This window comes from Xenopus laevis, chromosome 2L, assembly GCF_017654675.1.
Source record: "Xenopus laevis strain J_2021 chromosome 2L, Xenopus_laevis_v10.1, whole genome shotgun sequence".
Lineage (NCBI taxonomy): Eukaryota > Metazoa > Chordata > Amphibia > Anura > Pipidae > Xenopus > Xenopus laevis.
In genome coordinates, this window is record NC_054373.1 from 1,377,899 (window position 1) to 1,399,476 (window position 21,578).

Below are 21,578 nucleotides of genomic sequence, written 5' to 3' on the forward strand. Positions count from 1 at the left end.
GCAGGCTGATTGTGCCAGGGCTGAGACCTCCTATATCCATAAGATGGTAGAATTATCAATTTCTGCTTCTAAATAACCCCATACACGGTCAGATATAAACTGCCAACAGATTAAGTTATTGCCCAGTGTAGGGGGTTCTCCAAAAGTCGGCCAGCTGTCCATTGGCTGGGCTTAAAAACCCTGCTCGATGGAGGAATGCATTGGTTCCTTGAAGAGGTCCTCAATCCAACTGGCCCACAGTCGGATCAGCCTTCTATTGCCCACCATATGTATGTCCAGCTTAAAGGGCTTGTTCACCTTCCAACACTTTTTACAGTTCATTTGGTGTCGGACAGATTACCAGAAATAAAGACTTTTTCCAATTACTTCCTATTTTCTATGTGTGACTGGTTTTCCAATATTGAAGTGCAAAGTGTTGTTTCTTACCTTGTTGGGAGGGGGTCGCCGACCCTGTAAACTGTTCTCAATTGATACATTTATTTGTTACATTTCTAATCTTTGTCCCTGCTGAGCAGAATCTCTGGGTTTCATTACAGGCAGCTGTTAGACATGATACAATAGTTACTGATACTCCAGAAAAAATCTGAGAAATGGATCAATTCATTGTATCAACTCAATGTTGTAAAATTGTAACAGTTCAGAGTCTGCCCCTGAATTACTGAGCTGTCAGACTCAAACACCAGAGACAGGGACATTAAAGGGGAACTCCGTATGAATAAATGGCATTTTCTATGCAGAAATCCAGCTGTGTAACAGTTCTTCTCTTTCTGCATCATTTGAAATCCTGGCAGAGAAGGAGGGACTAAACACTGATGTTACACATTATAACAACTACTCCACAGCTTACAGACAGCATGCAGGAACTACATAACCCACAATGCATTGCACTGGGATGTTCATTTCCTTATTGAAATCACGTGTGCAGGGAATTGTGGGGATTGGAGGATACAGGCTGAGGACAGTTGATACAAAGTAGTCAGACAGATCAGCAGGAGAGCAGGGGGCTGGGCTTAGGGAACTGTGAGAAACCATTAAAAATCATGAAAAGTCTGTATTTTTTGATTGATGTATATTGCAAAGTTGCTTGAAATTATGTTTACTTTTCAGAAAGTTCAAGTTATGTTTGTGTGGAGTTCCCCTTTAAACTTAGATTTTGGAAAAATGGTAAAAAATAGTAAATGGAAAGTAATTGAAAAAAGTCTTTATTTCTGGGGAACAATCTGAAAAAGGTGCTTGTAAGGTGAAAGACCCCTTTAAGTGGTGTTCAGTCCTTGTTGGGGTTTGAAAGGAGTAATTCCTTCCCATATGGAGGTGAGTGCAGCCTAATATCAGCCTGTGCCAGTTGTGGGTTTCTCAGATGTCGTGGGATGTTAAAGGCCAATGTGAAAGCTCTTTGTGGTCATTGAACTGGCACAGAGCCTGCCAAGCGCACAGGGCCAAATGCCAACCCAGGGGATAATGTGCCCCCTCTTGACTTCTAGGAATGACCAGGTGCTGCTGTGCATTATATGCCAAATATTCTTCCTTATGCCCTTTAGTTTCATCTCTCCCCTATAGCATGGAGGGAAGAGGCATTAAACCCCAGAGAGCAGTCAGTCTAATGGAGCGATCTGCAGCCTGTGGCTGAACTACAGCTACCTGCATCCCCCATTGATTAATGTGCATCCAGAGGGCAGACCCCCTTTACTATCCAGGAATAGGTACTGACCTCAGGCATATTTATGTGGAGGGCTTTGTAACTTTTTGAAAACCTTCATAGTTCATGTTTAAAAACCCAGTGCCCTGTGAGAAGAACTCCCCCTGCAGGGTGATGCTTGGGGCAGTTTCTAGACATTATCTACCCCCAGCACCCCATGTTATCTACCCCCAGCACCCCATGTTATGTACCCCCAGCACCCCATGTTATTTACCCCCAGCACCCCAAGTTATCTACCCCCAGCACCCCACGTTATGTACCCCCAGCACCCCAAGTTATCTACCCCCAGCACCCCACGTTATGTACCCCCAGCACCCCAAGTTATCTACCCCCAGCACCCCACGTTATCTACCCCCAGCACCCCACATTATGTACCCCCAGCACCCCACGTTATCTACCCCTAGCACCCCATGTTATTTACCCCCAGCACCCCAAGTTATCTACTCCCAGCACCCCAAGTTATCTACCCCCAGCACCCCACGTTATCTACCCCCAGCACCCCACATTATGTACCCCCAGCACCCCACGTTATCTACCCCTAGCACCCCATGTTATTTACCCCCAGCACCCCAAGTTATCTACCCCCAGCACCCCACGTTATCTACCCCCAGCACCCCACGTTATCTACCCCCAGCACCCCACGTTATCTACCCCAGCACACCACGTTATCTACCCCCAGCACCCCACGTTATCTACCCCCAGCACCACCCCACGTTATCTACCCCTCAGCACCCCAAATCTCTTTGTTTTGTCAGCAAAATGTATCATCAGTCAGTAGTAACTGTTCTACTTGCTCCTTCCTACAGGCCATTAGTTACAAAGCTTTGCAGCTCTTCATTAATGTGCCGGATATTTCATTCAGTTACACCCAGGGCACATTCACTTTTATTTGCCCCATTTATTGGCACAGCCAGAGGGATATTAAAGAAGAGCTAAAGGTAGAGTTAACGGAGCAGTATGAAGTAGTCCGGTACCCCATACTGATTCTAGTCACTCCTCTTCCTAAACATATGTATAGGGTGTTGTCATGTTCTCATTATTTGGGGTTTGGACGCTGTGAGCCCAGCACAAGGAACACTATCACTGTTACATGTGGATACAAAGTCCATGATACTGGCGTGGGAATAGCTGCTGCTGCTGCACCTCGTATGTGCCTTAGACTTGGGGTTCAGCTCAAGCAGAAGGTCCCAGTGCTTGTGGAGCAGTATAACTAACTCAGCAGTGTATTTCTCTGCATTCTGTGGCTCTGTGCCCATACCTTTACTAGTCATGGAACGAGATTATTGATTGGCCCTCCCTGTGGCCTGTCCTGCAGAGACACTATAAATAATAAATCAGTATTGGCTCGAGTGCCATCCAAGCACTGCCACCCATGCCCGCACTTTACTACTCGTACTCATGCATGTTGCCCCTCGGAAACCAACTGCTGCCGACCTCCGACCCTGCTGCTAATGCAGATATTTATCCCTGTCCTCATCCCCATTACCAGAACTTTACCCGCCACATTCTGTGTTCATTGGAGCCCAGGCCACTCACAGGCAGAACCATGACTCTGCCCACCATCTGCCCCTCCTACACCCACATGTATGCCCCACTCTCATATAGACTCATACTGTACTGTCTAAGGGAATCAATATGGCACCTCCTCCTCCCATATGTATAAATACAAATATACAGAGAAGGAATGTTCTGGGCACACAATAAGCTATACCCTCATACTGTACTGTCTAAGGGAATCAATATGGCACCTCCTCCCATATGTATAAATACAAATATACAGAGAAGGAATGTTCTGGGCACACAATAAGCTATACCCTCATACTGTACTGTCTAAGGGAATCAATATGGCACCTCCTCTAATATATATATATACGTATATAAATATATACCCAATACAATACTGAATGGCCATATTCTAATTCCTTATTCGGCCGTCTCTAGTGGGATTCAGAATGGGGGTGTCTGGGGGGGGGTGAACAGTGCAGGGGGTGAGCGGTGCTGCCAGTTGCCTTGAGTGACTCAGCTGGTGAGGGATTTGGCTCGAGTGCAGTCACACATTCCCGGGATATCCGAGTCCGCTCACAGGGATGTCATACATAGCTTTCCTTTAGTACACATGGCCGCCCCCTCCGGTCCCATAGTACAGACACGTGAGCCTGTGCCAGAATGTCACCCTGCTGTAGGTTGTATTGAAGTGGTTACACCGCACTCCTGGAACTTTACTCACTTCTTCTGCTTTAGTGGTGCCGGTTATCCTCCGGCCTGACGAGGCCCTCCAATAGTAGCAATTTCAATTATGGATCCGCACACACCAATTTTCTGCAGTTTTCTTTAATTTTTATTCACCACCAATATCAACGTTTCGGGGGGTACAACCTCCCTTCGTCAGGATATATATCCTGACGAAGGGAGGTTGTACCCCCCCGAAACGTTGATATTGGTGGTGAATAAAAATTAAAGAAAACTGCAGAAAATTGGTGTGTGCGGATCCATAATTGAAATTGCTACCCTGCTGTAGGTGCCAGGAGCTGCAACGTGTTGGTAATCACCAGGGAGCAGTCATGTATCCCCTGCATTTGGCTTCATCGGCTGACAGTTAGTGGTGCCAGTGACAGATTTCCTGCCATTCCCTTAAAGGGACATTGTGCTGTTTCAGGAAACAATAGGTGCTTTCTGTGGCATCTCACACGGGCGCTGCCATAACTGGGAGTCACACGCATTCCTTTGTCAGACCCAGTAACCATTCCACCATCTGCCGGGCACGGTTTCATTACAGTTTAAATTACTGCGCTTTTATAGTGAATTGAATGTAAATTCTACTTATAAATAGGATTGGTTTCCCTTTAACCTCATAATGTTAGTACAGAGTATATCTGTGTGGCACTGACCTGCCTGCTGTGTGTGCCATGGGTTCCCTTTCATAGGGTGAATAGCACAGGCCCACCATAGATATATGTATTTGATATATATCCATTCTCTTATTGGTACAACTTGTACTTTGGGGCATCTACTGGCAGTCTTTACCTCCTGGGTATGTATTTCCATACAGGCACAGGAGACCATATATTCCAGTGAAAGAGCTACCCTGGTGGTCCGGTACAAATTGCAGACCCAAAAAATAGTAGAATGAATTATTTGTTTAATACAATAAAGTGCTATGGGCTGTAGCAGGGCATGGGCATGAGCAGTAGCAGGGCAGAGGGCATGGGCAGTAGCAGGGCATGGGCAGTAGCAGGGCAGAGGGCATGGGCAGTAGCAGGGCATGGGCAGTAGCAGGGCATGGGCAGTAGCAGGGCAGAGGGCAGTAGCAGGGCAGAGGGCATGGGCAGTAGCAGGGCAGAGGGCATGGGCAGTAGCAGGGCATGGGCAGTAGCAGGGCAGAGGGCAGTAGCAGGGCAGAGGGCATGGGCAGTAGCAGGGCAGAGGGCATGGGCAGTAGCAGGGCAGAGGGCATGGGAGTAGCAGGGCAGAGGGCATGGGCAGTAGCAGAGCGAGGGCATGAGCAGTAGCAGGGCATAGGCAGTAGCAGGGCAGAGGGCATGGGCAGTAGCAGGGCATGGGCAGGGCAGAGGGCATGGGCAGTAGCAGGGCATGGGCAGTAGCAGGGCAGAGGGCAGTAGCAGGGCAGAGGGCATGGGCAGTAGCAGGGCAGAGGGCATGGGCAGTAGCAGGGCATGGGCAGTAGCAGGGCAGAGGGCAGTAGCAGGGCAGAGGGCATGGGCAGTAGCAGGGCAGAGGGCATGGGCAGTAGCAGGGCATGGGCAGTAGCAGGGCAGAGGGCATGGGAGTAGCAGGGCAGAGGGCATGGGCAGTAGCAGAGCGAGGGCATGAGCAGTAGCAGGGCATAGGCAGTAGCAGGGCAGAGGGCATGGGCAGTAGCAGGGCATGGGCAGGGCATGGGCAGTAGCAGGGCATGGGCAGTAGCAGGGCATGGGCAGTAGCAGGGCAGAGGGCAGTAGCAGGGCAGAGGGCATGGGCAGTAGCAGGGCAGAGGGCATGGGCAGTAGCAGGGCATGGGCAGTAGCAGGGCAGAGGGCATGGGCAGTAGCAGGGCATGGGCAGTAGCAGGGCAGAGGGCATGGGAGTAGCAGGGCAGAGGGCATGGGCAGTAGCAGAGCGAGGGCATGAGCAGTAGCAGGGCATAGGCAGTAGCAGGGCAGAGGGCATGGGCAGTAGCAGGGCATGGGCAGTAGCAGGGCAGAGGGCTGCATCCCCCGTGTGGCAACAACCATATCAAGTAGTGCAAGGCAGCATTCAGCAGGCAATTGGTGGGCTGCAGAAACCCTGTCCTACAATGTGATTAGCAGATTGCACCCACATGCTGCCTCCTAATGCTCTGACATCACGTGTGCTCCCCTTATAACAAGTCTTCATCCCCCAGAAGGATCCAGGCACATGAACTTAGAGGTGCCCCTCACCCTGATCTTTGGTAACCTGCGCAGTTCTCATAAGTCATGTGATCATACAGACTGCTGCCTGGTGCTTCATATAGTTTTGGGCTCATGTGGAATGCAGTACAGGTACGGGACCTTTTATCCAGAATGCTCCGAGCCCAAAGGGATATTTCCATAATTTAGATCTTCATACAGTAATTCTATTTAAATTTTATTTAAACATTAAATACACCCAATAGGATTGGTTTGCTGCTAATGATTAATTATATCTTATTTGGGATCAAGGTACTGTTTCTTTATTACAGAGAAAAGGGATATTGATTTTAAAAATTGGAATTATTTGAGTAAGATGGAGTCTATGGGAACTGGCCTTCCTGTAATTCGGAGCTTTCTGGATGATATGGCATCTCATACCTGTAGGCGCAATGTGATGCAACTGTGAGAGCCCGGTCCCATTACTCTGTCTTTCCTTTTTCAGAAGGATGAAGTTTACCTGAACTTGGTGCTGGACTACGTACCCGAAACTGTCTACAGAGTGGCCAGACATTACAGCCGGGCTAAGCAGGCGCTCCCCATAATCTACGTCAAGGTAAGGACCCCCAGTAAGGTGTGTGAGATGTATCCAGGGAAACTGGGGTCTTACAGCCAAAAGAGGTAAGTGGGCTGGTAACCCAGGCTGTGTTGTATATAGGGGTCATTGGGCAACCAGATGCTGCACAGGCCTGTGTGTTCATTTTGTATGTAGCCACTGCACCCCTAGATCATACAGCCTGCACTCTCTGTACTTAGGGGTCACTGACTCCATCTTTGTTCTTTCCTGGCAGTTGTACATGTATCAGCTGTTCCGCAGTTTAGCCTACATCCATTCCTTTGGGATCTGCCACCGAGATATCAAACCACAGAATCTACTGCTGGACCCAGAAACTGCTGTACTCAAGCTGTGCGACTTTGGCAGGTGAGTGACTGTCAGCCCCAGGCATTGCTGACTGTCATATAATGTTTATCCATCTCTCCCTGCCACTACCATGCCATTTTCAAATCTCTGGCTTTAAAGGGATGGTTCACCTTTAAGTTATATTTCAGTATGTTATAGAATGGCCAACTTTTCAATTGGTCTTCATTACTTATTTATTTTTTATAGTTTTTTAATTGATTGCCTTCTTTTTCAGACGTTTTCCAGCTTTCAAATGGGGGTCACTGACCCCATCTAAAAACAAATGCTCTGTAAGGTTGTTATTGGTACTTTTTATTCCTCATCTTTCTATTCAGGCCTCTCCTATTCATATTCCAGTCTCTTATTCAAATTGGTGCATGGTTGCTAGTGTATTTGGGACCCTAGCAACTAGATGGCTGAAATTGCAAACTGGAGAGCTGCTGAATAAAAAGCTAAATAACTCAAAAACCACAAATAATAAAAAATGAAAACCAATTGCAAATTGTCTCAAAATATCACTTTACAGCATACTAACAGTTAATTTAAAGGTGAACAACCCCTTTAATGTGCTGAACAAGCCACATGCTGGTGATCTATAACTTGCAATGCTGACATATAGATACTGGACTGACACAACTGATGTGCTTGTTAATTCCCCCAGCTAATTGCGTCTCAGGATAATGAGATCACTTCCCTGTGTGGGCAGATCATTGGCACAGAGTAGTTGGACTGTGATATGATTAGCCATACTCAGTGCTTAACCCCCTTTGTCATTAACCTTTGAATGTCCGGAGCTGTGTAACCTCTGTACCTGTGTGGCCTTACCTGCCCCCTGTGCAACGGATTTGCTGTTTATAGGAAGATAAAACCAGGAGGTATCAGTGCCGTTTCCCAGCACCACATTCCCCATCAATGTGTTCTAACTAAAAGTTATTTGCTTATTGGTGCCTACACTGTATATAGTGTTCGTGCCTCTCGCTCCTGACTATAAGCACACTCTGCCCTTGCTTTCTATATGTGTTAACCCCTGAGGGACCAGAGTCTGTACATGTTGTTGTCTCATTTTAACGGATATCTCTTGTGTCTCTTTCAGTGCCAAGCAGCTGGTCCGTGGAGAGCCCAACGTGTCGTACATCTGCTCCCGGTACTACAGGGCCCCGGAGTTGATCTTTGGAGCCACAGATTACACCTCCAGTATTGGTACGTTCCGACTTTTCTGCTTTTGTTGCTTATAAATGTTTAATACAGTATTATCAGAGGGTGCAGGAAGAACTAGCAAGTGAGCAACAATCTGCATTGGATAATGGCATTGCTGCAAAGATTCCAGATATTTCCATATTGAAACCATAGCAACCCTCAGGAACGATGTTCAATGGTTTCCATTCATTGGCTAATGTTTGCTCCTTCTCTCTCTCCCCCAGACGTGTGGTCAGCAGGCTGTGTATTGGCTGAACTGCTGCTGGGTCAGCCCATCTTCCCGGGGGACAGCGGGGTGGATCAGCTGGTTGAGATAATCAAGGTAAGAGCTTGGACTCACAGCTCAGCCCCATTTAGTTTCTGCTGTGCATGATAAGCCCCTGGTTTTGGCTTATTGTCCATTATTCATCCAACGGCATCAGAGAAACCTTCCCCCGTGACCTCAAGACCCTATAGACCCCTGGGTGTCTGAATGTACCTCCTGATTTCCTAAGGTTCCCCCTCTCTGATAAGAAATCAATGGGGGTTGCTAAATGATAGGGTTTGCTGGTCCAAGCCCTTCACACCACCGTCCTGCATAACAAAGGGAAAACATGATCGTGACCCCCTGTGTAACTTTGTGCTCTTCACTCTGGACATATAGCGGTTACCCCTCACCAGGAATGTATCAAACTTCTCTCCTGTTATTCCTGTTTATCAGCTCCACCTTCAAGTTTCTACAGCTGGGAAAACGTACTGATTTGGATTTCATTTTAGTTATAAACAGGATGATGACTCCCATAGTGTAACAACTGATTCCAATCCATTGGTTTGGGGTAATAAATCCATCATAAACCTTCTCTTTGATCACCTTCACATCCAAAAGCCTATAGAAATAGTATCCATCTGCTGTGTTTTTGAAATATTCAGCTGTAGCCCAATGAGCTCCTGCTGGAACCAGAGAAGGGAATCCATGTTGCCCCTCCATATGGCAAACACATCCTCTATATACCTGTATCTACATAAACTGTACTCTGCTCCTGCCCATGCATGAAGGGTATGTGGAGGGGTGACCTTAGAGCTCATTACAGTCCCCCCTCAACTGTAAATACCCTGCTTTATAATGTTAAATATGGAATAATAATGAGGGATTTCTCTCTGTTCATAAACAAAAATCTGTATTTTCAGTAAAAAGCTTGTTTTGCTCAGGGCAGAGCTGCACTTTATCCTGTCACTAAAGGTAAATGGAATAGTAAAGCTGATTATCCACTGATTATTATGTAAAGGCACCCCAGGTGCACTCTGGGTACAGTGCTATAGGACCTTGACTAGCTGGGTGTAAGTCATCCATTCACTGATCTATCCATAGTTAGTATAATAACTAGGGATGCACCGAATCCACTGTTTGGGATTTGGCCGAATCCCAGAATCCTAATTTGCATATGCAAAATAGAAATGGGAAAGGAAAAAGTGCGGATGAAAAGTCACTTGATTTCTCTTTACAAGTGCAAATTAGGATTCTGGTTCAGCCAGGCATAAGGATTTGGCCGAATCTCAAACCGAATCCTGGATTCAGTGCATCCCTAATTTGCAGAACCAAGGTAATCGATATGGCAGCCCCCACCTCTGTGTGTAAATACTGTAGCACACAGCTGTTCACTGGCTGTTGTACAAGATATTCTGCCCTATAAAAGCCCCATGTCTGTAGCTGATGGGACAGGCTGGGGTCTGGTTGCTACATGCCCCTCAGCGCTGTGTAATTCGGGAAATCAGGGAGATTTGCAGATTCCACAACAAGCAGAATCCTGTACTGGGAAATCTGAGACTTCCCATAACCCCCATGGGACAGTGATATCACCAGTCTATGGCCCCAGGCCTAACCGCATGCAAGAAACATATGTACTAATCAGCAGGGAATGACGTCACAATAACACGTAGCAATGGGTGGGGATTGTGTAGGTCTACTGGTGCCTTCTGGCCTGGGTCTAGAAAAGTATCAAAACTGCATATTGCTTAGTACAGGGAATACCTATGCTGCCATAGTTTTATGGGATCTCTCTGTACAGACTATGAGCAAACTTAGGGGCTGTTCCTGCTGAATTGTGCTTAGTACAGGGAATACCTATGTGCCATAGTTTTATGGGATCTCTCTGTACAGACTATGAGCAAATGTAGGGGCTGTTCCTGCTGAATTGTGCTTAGTACAGGGAATACCTATGTACCATAGTTTTATGGGATCTCTCTGTACAGACTATGAGCAAACTTAGGGGGCTGTTCCTGCTGAATTGTGCTTAGTACAGGGAATACCTATGCTGCCATAGTTTTATGGGATCTCTCTGTACAGACTATGAGCAAACTTAGGGGGCTGTTCCTGCTGAATTGTGCTTAGTACAGGGAATACCTATGCTGTCATAGTTTTATGGGATCTCTCTGTACAAACTATGAGCAAACTTAGGGACTGTTCCTGCTGAATTGTGCTTAGTACAGGGAATACCTATACTGCCATAGTTTTATGGGATCTCTCTGTACAGACTATGAGCAAATTTAGGGACTGTTCCTGCTGAATTGTGCTTAGTACAGGGAATACCAATGAAGACATAGTGGAATGCTACTTTGTTTCAGGAGCAGCAGTGCAGGTTGTACAATTACTGGGTCTTGTTCCTTCGGCCTCACTGGGCCCCATCTCAAGCCTCACACGGGGGGCCCATAACCCACTGACAGTTATTGGTGTCACAGTCTCACCTTCCTTCAAGGCACCTCAGAATTCTGAACTCTGCTCGTTGCTAATAAGTCGCGTCTGTTGGGCTCTATATTTATGTTCCAATGATGCCCCTCCACTCTCAGCCGAGGGCAACATTGAAACACCCCCACCCACCTCATTCCTTCCCTGTATATTTGTATTTATACATTGATGGCTAATACCCCAATAGGAGACACACGGGTACTGGGCCCCTCTATATACACACTACTACCTGGTTGCACTTTTCCTTGTTCGTTTCAGGTCCTGGGTACCCCGACTCGAGAACAGATCCGAGAAATGAACCCCAACTACACCGAGTTCAAGTTCCCACAGATCAAGGCGCATCCTTGGACTAAGGTGAGTGTCACGACCCCCTGTCCTGTGCATGTCCCACCCATCCTGACTCCATGACAGCTGTGGGGTGCACAGTGGGGGGCTTGGGCTGTATCTTGCAGATAAGTGTGTGGAGCTGTAGAGTAACCCAGTCTGGTTCCTTAAATATAATCCCTGTGAATGGAAGTGCGTTGCATATGAGTAGTGAGTGCCACCACTTTATTTGTATGGCAGGTCCTAGTGTCTGGAAATAGAGACATACAATGAAAGGCTCAGCACTTGGCTAATGTGCCATTTACTGACTGATGGAGCCTTGAGTCTGAGGAGAACACCAAGATATTGCCACTAATATTAAGTCTGCCTACAGTTTTCTGGGCATCAGGAATTATATTTGTAGCCATCGGGCTAAACACTGTAACAGAGGTGACCCATTGTTCCCTAGCCTTGTTCAACAGCCATAATATTATATCTTCATATCAGCCTCAGAGCAGAATATATTGTGGCTGTAAATATAAAGTATATTATGGTGTTGGGGCAGGACTGGGACTGACATAGGGAAGAGATGGGGCAGATATAAAGTATATAGTGACTGTTGGGGCAGGACTGGGGCAGAAATAAAGTATATTATGATGTTGGGGCAGATATAAGGAAGAGATGGGGCAGATATAAGGAAGAGATGGGGCAGATATAAGGAAGAGACGGGGTAGATATAAGGAAGAGATGGGACAGATATAAAGTATATTATGGTGTTTGGGCAGGACTGGGGCAGATATAAGGAAGAGATGGGGCAGATATAAGGAAGAGATGGGGCAGATATAAAGTATATAGTGACTGTTGGGGCAGATATAAAGTATATTATGGTGTTGGGGCAGGACTGGGGCTGATGATGGAGAGAGATCTCACTAATTTCCGCTGTACTTACGCAGTGATATTTATTGTTCTCTTTTATCAGAGCAGTAAGGGGCCAGGGCAGGAGTGTGAGTGGTCTCTCTCTCAGCAGTGTTGCCCCTGGGTGTGAAGAGCCGCACAGACTTGCAACTAATGTGTCGGGGGGGGGGGGGGGCAACAGGACAAAACTCTTAGTGATAATTAACCAAATGAAAGCCACAGGGACAAGCTGAGAGGCAAATGCTTTTTGGTCCAGTGAGCTGTGTGAGTGCTGCTTAGTCCTCGGGCCACATAAGAGCACTTTATTGCTGTTTATTTGTGTGTATTCAGTAGTGGGCGACGTTCAGGGGACATTGTAGAACTGCAAATACAGTAAAGGGACAGCTTGACAGTCACCCCACAGCTGGCAGTTGTACAGAGCTCTGTGATTGGTGCATCAGGCCAGGGTGTATGTGAGTGATTGGCTGCACTGAGACACTACATCACTGTGAGCCTGGGCTTTCTCCAGTACTGACAGACAAACGGACCTGTAACCAAACCTTCAGTGGGGACTGATGATGAGTGTGGCTTGGTCTATACACAGTTACCAGCAGGGGGCAGTGTTCTAGGGGCAGGTGCTGTCAGTCTCCATCCCATCTCCTCCACCCCTGATCAGGGATCTCTTCCCAACAACTCAGTCAGATCTGTATTTTTCTTTTTTATCTTTAAAGGGTTATGTCTTTTTGCAGGTGTTCCGAGCACGCACCCCTCCCGAGGCCATCGCTCTGTGCAGCCGACTGCTGGAATACACCCCGACCTCCCGCCTCACCCCCCTGGATGCCTGTGCCCACTCCTTCTTCGACGAACTGCGGGACCCCAATCTGAAACTTCCCAACGGACGCGAATTCCCCGCTCTCTTCAACTTCACCACTCAAGGTAACGGCTTCCCCCTTGTGGCCAATAGAGAAGCGGCTGGACAGAACACGGACACTGGGTGTGATTATTCAATGAAATCATTAACCCCCAGCTGAAAAGGATTCTCTTTTTCTTTTTTACAACAGAGCTGTCAAGCAATCCTTCTCTCTCCTCAATTCTCATCCCGGCCCACGCTCGCAACCAGGCCGCTGTGTCCACAACATCAAATACAACATCGACATCAGGTGAGCGAGACGCACAGATCCAGCGATGTGAAAGGCTCATTACGGAGTTATTTGGGGGGGGTCACTGCATTGAGTTCTGTACCCCTTACTCAGTATAGGGCCTAACCATAGCTTTATATTGACGACACGATGATCAGATGCCTTTATACAATGCCCTGTGTTCATGCTCATGTTCTGATAGGCTGCTGTCTGCCATTGGCCTCCCCAACCAAATTTACTGTCCTGAATTGAAATCATTTTGCTTATTACTAGAAGCCTGGCCTACTGACCCCTACTGACCCCTATATTGCATGAGACCCCCACGGTACACTTGAGGCAGTAGAATGTCCACAGAGATTCCCCTTGGTTTCCTACTGGGGCGATTGTACCGCACCCCCCTATCCAAGACACTTGTCCCCCAGTTTTAAAGGGGAACTATCATGAAAATGTAATATAAACTCATACCAAAATAAGAAACTTTCTAAATACAATCAATTAGAAATTCTGCATCATTTATGAAAAAATCAAGTTTATCTTCACTATTCCTCTCTCAGCATCTGTTTCTCTTCATTCTCTCTTCATGCAGCAGTTGGGTGTCAGATATTCACTGACAGTTAGATCCAATATATCTTATAGGGGGCTCCTTTTGCCTAGAAGATGTATTAGAGGTCACTCTATTAAACTCACCAGACATCATGTCTCTCTACATGCAGGATTTGTGCAAAAGGCAGTTATTTTGTTAGATTTTGTTTGTACTGGAATCAGTTATTTGAGTGACCTCTAATACATCTGCTGGGAAAGGAGCCCCCCTATAAGATATATTGGATGTAACTGTCAGTGAATATCTGACACCCAACTGCTGCATGAAGAGAGAATGAAGAGAAACAGATGCTGAGAGAGGAATAGTGAAGATAAACTTGATTATTTCAGAAACAGTACAGAATATTAAATTGATTGTATTTATAGAGTTTTTTATTTCAGTATGATGAAGCTTATATTGCATTTTCACAATAGTTCCCCCTTTAAGGTTCATCACCCCTTGTTCCCCTATAAATAGCAGGGACCATATCCCAAAAATTCTACACAAAGTGACTTTCCATGTTTATCCTTTTCAGATTCAAACACTGGGGAGCGCGGGTCGACCAACAACGCAGCCTCTGCATCTGCCTCCAACTCCTCCTGAGCCAACAAGCATGCGCCGCCCACGGGAAAACGGGCAAAAAGTAGCAAGGGGGGTTGGGCAACAGAGAGAGGGGGTGCCACTCACCCTGTCCCTGGACTCCCATCTCAAAACACTGGCCACATGTATCGAGGATAAAGCTGAATATATATATATATATATACATAAAGAAACTGTAAAGGAAGCGCCACCTTCTGTTCATTTTTAGTGGTTCAGTTTTTGGGTTTTTTTTATTATTATTATTATTATTTAACCTTGTAAAATATCTATAAATACAGATTTTTTTTTTCTTTTAATTTTTTTTTTCTGTAAATCTCACTCCGATGGAGTTTTCCTTGCGAGAGCCGAGAAGCGAAGTGTTTTTTTGCCTCTCCTCTCTCCCTTGGACTGGTTACCTTCTCCTGCGCTGGTGAGCCCCCTTCCCAGCCACTGCCGTGCTCTCAGCTCCTTCCGGACCCCCTGTCTGCTCTATTCCTAAGGATTCTGCTGTAATCATCGGGGTTGGGGGTAGTCAGGGACGGGTTGACTGTACACAATACAACAAGGTTTTGAGGTTCCATCAGTTTGCAGCAGCCTGTTCAAGGGCCCCACACCAGCTTGATTCTCAGAGTGCCTTATTGCTTTATGTGCACAGATTGGAAGTCTTTACAGCTCTCATCATGGCACAACCCCTGTCCTTTCTGTGTTGTTTACCCCCAGCTCAGCCCCCCTATTTACAGCGGCGGTTGGGGCCCCGCACCACTCCGTTTTCTTGTGGTTGGGGGCAACGTAGAACGACACATTTCATTGGCTTTTCCAGTCTGTCGTTAATGGTTGTTTTTCTGTTTTTGCCAAATCGGGGATACGATAGTGAGAAATCGAAGTCGTCCCAGGTGTACCCCAGCTTAGGTGGGATGTGGCACATAGATTAACCCTTTCACTGTATGCTTGCACTGAGGAGTTAACACATCAGCCCTACATTGAGCCATGTATATCTGCCACTAGTTACCCCTGCTTGCTGCCCAAGGGCATTAGTATGGCAGATCCCGCCGGCTTCTCATGTTTGTTATTTAGTAAGTCCGGTCTGTGTATGACACGGTCATATACAACCACCACCCCCCGCATGTGAAACTGCCCCTGCTCACTCTTACTAAAGATTGGAATGGTGCAAATAAACGGGGGGTTCCCTGTTTCACCCATACGTACCCAGCTTCAGCCGTCATTTCTACTCTGGGTGGAACCAACCTCTTCTCTGGCTACTGACTGGTCCAAATCCCTTGTCCCACCCTGTTCTTAGCCTTGTTAGTCTGAATGTAGAGCATATAGGGCACGGCAAGCTACTCCTGGCCTCCTCTTGTAACGCTACCGACACCAGTGCAAAGGAAGAGCCATAGCCACTTGGATAAGGAAATCGTTTCTCAGAACTATTGTGAAAATTAAAATGTAATATAAGCTTCATCGTAAAGAAATAAGTAACTTTCTAAATACAATCAATTAAATATTCTGCATTGTTTCTGAAATAATCAAGTTTATCTTCACTATTCCTCTCTCAGCATCTGTTTCTCTTCATTCTGTCTTCATGCAGCAGTTGGGTGTCAGATATTCACTGACAGTTACATCCAATATATCTTATAGGGGGGCTCCTTTCCTAGCAGATGTATTAGAGCTCACTCACATAACTGATTCCAGTACAAATGTAACAAAAGAACTGCCTTTTGCACTAATCCTGCATGTAGAGAGACATGATGTCTGGTGAGTTTAATAGAGTGACCTCTAATACATCTTCTAGGCAAAAGGAGCCCCCCTATAAGATATATTGGATGTAACTGTCAGTGAATATCTGACACCCAACTGCTGCATGAAGACAGAATGAAGAGAAACAGATGCTGAGAGAGGAATAGTGAACATAAACTTGATTATTTCAGAAACATTACAGAATATTAAATTGATTGTATTTAGAAAGTTTCTTATTTCAGTATGCTGAAGCTTATATTATATTTTTATTTTCGCGATAGTTCCCCTTTAGCCCAAACAGTGACGGCCTCTAGTTATTAAATCCACTGAAAGCTTTTGAACATTCCCTGGTGACACCTAAGACCCAGCAGAACAGAACATGGCATGCTGGGAGCTGTAGTTCTCTAAAGGCAAGTCCGTTCCTTTTTATTAGCCGTGTGCCCCATTCAGAATGTGTTGTGCCACTGCATTGTATCATGTGATCACTCAGCTGTCATATTCCTGTTACTTGTGCCCGGGCTAGTGCCATAATGTTTTATTTGCCCCAACAATTCCTAGTTACCCCGTCTCTCTCTATAAGCAGATCTCCATATTACGGGGCCCATAACTGGATTTTAGCAGGTGGTTTTTATATGGGGGTCTGGTGAGTGTTTTATGGTGTTCGTGTGAAGCACATTGGGAAATTTTATCCATTTACTTTTATGTTTCCACTAGAATGAGGTTAGTTTGCCCCTCTGCTTGCTGAGCCGACTGACTTGCCGTCAGTTATACCTCGGCTTTCTGCAATGCTTTGCCACATTGGCACCAAAAATGAAAGCTGAAAATAGGCCGACGCTGAAATAGTTAAATGTCTCCCCCATTGTCCCTGTATGAGCCTCTTCTTATCTCTTGTATGGGGCTCAGCAATACAATGGTGGGCGGCTTTTCTATTTCAGCTCCCAGGTGGCATATTCCTTGGCACAAGTCTATGTTACCCCTTGGCTACTGCCGGTTGGCTTTGTCCTGTTTGCAGCTCGACTAAACTGAATGAAGAACATAAATATGTATGTTATTCCCAGCAGTGATGTCACAATTGCAAGCTGTGCTGGTCGCTTTATGCAGAGGGGAGGGAGCCTGTTACCATGACGATGCAACAAGGCAGCCTTTTTTATTCAGTTTTATTTGTACAGTTTTTCATTTTAGTTCCCCCTTGTGAGTGAAACCCTAAATGTTTGGGACAGTTGGAAGGGGACATGAGCTGAGGCTCCTCTTTGCTCCCTAATCTGCCCCCCCAATATATTGGCCTACGTGTCACATCACCAAATCAAATTGCTCAACAAACTGATCTCAATCTGGGACCCGTTCTGCTTTGTGTCCGCCATCTTTCCTTTGGTCTATAGATTTAGAACCTTTACCCTGTCTGACTTGTTAGCCAATCAGCAGCCAGAGATATATCGATGTTCCGCCCACTCTGTACCCTATAGCAGAGGTAACAGTGGGCTTGGCAAATGCACTTTATTGCATTGATAACTAGAGAAATGCCAAAATCCTCAGTGCCGCTCGCCCAGTATTAAAGGGGAAGTCCGACATGCTGCATTTGCTCCATTTTGTTTCCTGCTTTTCTCGTGTTGCGCATCCCGGCTTCCTGTACGGAATGTAATAAGCACAGATCCCGCCTCCCTTCTACTCTCCCACGGCCGGCCTCATACCTGGGGTAAGAAAGCATTTCCCCTTCCCTGTTGTTTGTCTGTTTTGCAAAAACTGCAATAAATGGATTTGATTTTTGGCAACTTTAAGGGCAACGGGGGTCGGAGCAGGGAGCGAGCGGCAATGTGCTCAGAATGTAGCCTTCAGCTGTGATATCCTCTCTATATAAATATATATACATACATATATATATATATATATTTTGCTTTGCTTGTAATATCCGCTTCCATGATGTGTGTTTTTGATGGATCCGCCAGGGTGGTCCATCCAATATGTGTAAAAAAAGAAAAAAAGTAAATATCCACACCCACGAGGAACTGGTTACTTAGGAAACATGTCATTCACATTACAAAAACCCGTCAGACGTGTAAAACATTACGACTTGAATGCCTCCGTGACTGAATCTCCAGAATTTTTCTTTTACTCGACCTCTACGCCCCCCCCCCAGGCCGTCCCACAGCGAAGGGGTTACAGTTTTTTTTTTATTTTTCTTATAAGTATGCTTAATCTGAGATATCTCGCCTCTCTTTCCTCCATCCCCTGCCCTTTTGTAAATACATTTTGTTCTGTGTGACACAATTCCGATATAGTTACCTGGTATCTGTAATTTGCATTAAATAAAAAAAAAGTAGGTTAGTCTGGAAATGAAATAAAAAAAAAAGAAGAAAAAAAAGAAAACGCAAAGTAAATGGAGTGGGAGTGGTCATTGTGCTTGTCCTGTTGGGCTTCCTTTGTTCTGCTGCATGGCTACTGTATGTACTTACTGTAGGTACTTACTACAGGTATTCTTTGTAGGTACTTACTATAGGTGCTCACTGTAGGTAGTTACTAAAGCTACTCGCTGCGGGTGCTCGCTGTAGACCCTTGCTCTAGCTACTACCTGTAGTTGCTCACTGTAGAACAAAGAGGATTACTCCTGTAGAACAGGTTTGTGTACTGATGCCTATACACACAAGGAGTATGTTACTAATGGAAGGTGCTGGCCAATGAAATGGGAGAACTGGGGGTACTGGCACAGGATGGGAAATATGATGTCATTGGTATTGCTGAAACATGGCTGTATCCATCACATGACTGGGCAGTAAATATATAGTGAATAAAGTATATAGTATATATAAGGATGTTATAAGTTAACGAGGAGTTCCATGACCATAAAAAAGCATGAGGCTGAAGATCATGGAACTCCATTATTTATTATAATACACAAGTTTCAGTGAGTCATGTGACAGAAATGACATCACTAAGATCCGATTCACCTCACTAAGCACCGTTTATAAGGATATAATTTACAGGATATTCATGGCTCTTTTGGGTTATACTTTGTTTTGGAGGGACCGGGAGAAATAGGTGTGTCTCTGTATGTTAAAAAGGGAATCAAGTGTAACACAGGAAGTAGTGCAGGTGAATGAGGGGTGGAGCTTGTCACTGATTGTAAAGATTCCAGCAAATTAATTGTAGGAATCGCTATAGACCCCCCAGTGTATGTGACGAGGAGGAGGCTAAGCTTCTGATGCAAATAGAAAAGGCTAGTTTGGGTAAAGTAATGATAATGGGGTAATTACCCAGATATTGACTGGAGCAACAGTACTGCCAGATCAGTTAATGGGAACAAATCTACAAACTGTTACTCTCAACCCGCATATTTTTACGATTAATATACTTAAAAAACTTTTTGAGTTAGTCTTTACCTCAGCTGCAATGCACTCTTCATTTCCTATCTTTGCCTTCCGGATTGCTGATTTACAACATTTATTACAGTGTTTATATTCATTAAATGCAGGTTCTGCCCCAACAGACTTGTAATTATTAAATGTCTTTCTCTTCTTTCCTATTAACTTCTTTACTTCTGTATTAAGCCACACAGGATGATTCTTAGAGCTTCTACATTTAGTCCTTAAGGGAATAAATTGAGAACAGTAATGATTTAAAATCATGTTTTTAGCTGAAAACCTAACGCCCCAATCAATGCTCTGTAGGGCAGCCCTCAAGGCACTAAAATTAGCTTTTCTGAAATTCATGTTTTTTGTTGCCCCAGTGTATATTTATTTTTTGCACCAGACATTAAGGGGCACATTTACTCAGGGTCGAATATCGAGGGTTAATTAACTGTTGAAGTTAAATCCTTCGAATATCAAAGTCGAAGGATTTAGCAGTATTCATTTGATCGAAGGAATAATCGTTTGATCAAACGATTAAATCCTTCGAATTGAACGATTCGAAGAATTTTAATCCATCGATCGAAAAATTGGCTAGGACCTTCCCCATAGGCTAACATTGAGTTTCGGTAGGTTTTAGGCGGTGAAGTAGGGGGTCGAAGTTTTTTTTAAAGAGACAGTACTTCGACTATCGAATAGTCAAATGATTTTTAGTTCGATTTGAAGTCGAAGTAGCCAAAAAAAATTTGAAGTATTTTTTATTCTATTCCTTCACTCGAGCTAAGTAAATGTGCCCCTAATGATATAACATTATGGTCACTATTACCCAGGGGTTCAGTTACTTGGACATGGCAATATTATGGCACAGGTTGTTGAGGAGCCAATCAGAAATTGTGCTGTAATGGATCTAGTGATCTCTAAAGTATTAAGGACCCCCCCATGCAGCAATGGATGATTTCTCTTTAAATACCACAAGAATTATAAAGCAACAATCGAGTTAAAATTGGGGAACTGATCGCTTCACTTGCAAAGACTAATCCCTGGTTTTTTTTTTTGTAATGTATAAAAAGTATATTTGTAGTAAAAAAAAAAAAAAAGATGTTGGTTGAGAGTGATGCTACATTAGAAATTGAGATGATACCCATAAAATGATAGATTATGTTCCCCTAAGCAGACTAACCTATGTTTCTCACAGATGAGCTCTTTATTTACTGTAATAGCTGCAATTCTGTAAAAAGGAACTGGAGAAAGAAAAGAGAGTACAAAGAACATACGGACATGCACAGTCGATTTTGAAGCTTTTACTACCAGTATTAAAGGGGTTGTTCACCTTTGAGTTAACTTTTAGTATGGTGTAGAGAGTGATATTCTGAGAACATTTGCAGTTGGTCTTTTTTATTATTTGTGTTTTTGGGTTATTAAGCTTCTTATTCAGCAGTTGGCAATTTCAAATTCCCCTAGCGAACAAGCAGTAATTATAAGAGACTGCAATATGAATAGGAGAGGATCTCAACAGAAATATAAGTAATAAAAAGTAACAATACATCTGTAGCTTTACTGAGCATTTGTTTTTTAGATGGGGTCAGTGACCCCCATTTGAAAGCTGGAAAGAGTCAGAAGAAGGCAAATCATTTAAAAAACAATTACAAATAAATAATGAAGACCAATGGAAAGTTGCTTAGAATTGGGCATTCTATAAAATACTAAAAGTTGACTTAAATCTGAACCACCCCTTTAAGTATCACTCTGGGTTTAAATGTGCTTCTTCAGTCCTGTGTACAAAGGGGTTGGCGACTCCCTCCCCCGGTGCCTCTAACAAACTCCTGCTTTAGAAAGAAACACAAACTTCACACGTCATTGTCTCAAAAATAATAGGGAATATTTTTAAGAACATACATTACAAATTTACTCGAAAATCTCCTCTGATAACTGCATTTATGGGAATGTGTACAATAATAGAGGTTCAGAGCCAAAGCACTAATTGTTTAAAGATGCTCATGACTCAATCTAGTCAGTGGCTGACTCAGGATATGGTTCATGAAGCTTTAATGAAAATTAATGTAAA

At 44.8% G+C, this 21,578-nt stretch overlaps 1 protein-coding gene across 2 annotated transcripts in view; it reads left to right on the forward strand.

Moving 5' to 3' along the window:
• The window catches only part of gsk3b.L (glycogen synthase kinase 3 beta L homeolog), a 49,734-nt gene extending 34,979 nt beyond the window's left edge, over positions 1 to 14,755 (forward strand). The window contains exons 4-11 of one of the 2 annotated variants that reach the window (XM_018244924.2): positions 6,569 to 6,679; positions 6,915 to 7,045; positions 8,118 to 8,224; positions 8,446 to 8,543; positions 11,202 to 11,297; positions 12,872 to 13,076; positions 13,202 to 13,300; positions 14,395 to 14,755. In XM_018244924.2, the coding sequence (XP_018100413.1) occupies positions 6,569 to 6,679; positions 6,915 to 7,045; positions 8,118 to 8,224; positions 8,446 to 8,543; positions 11,202 to 11,297; positions 12,872 to 13,076; positions 13,202 to 13,300; positions 14,395 to 14,462 (915 nt within the window). In that variant the 3' untranslated portion in view covers positions 14,463 to 14,755. 2 annotated transcript variants of the gene reach the window in all.
• The last annotated feature ends 6,823 nt before the right edge of the window (positions 14,756 to 21,578 follow it).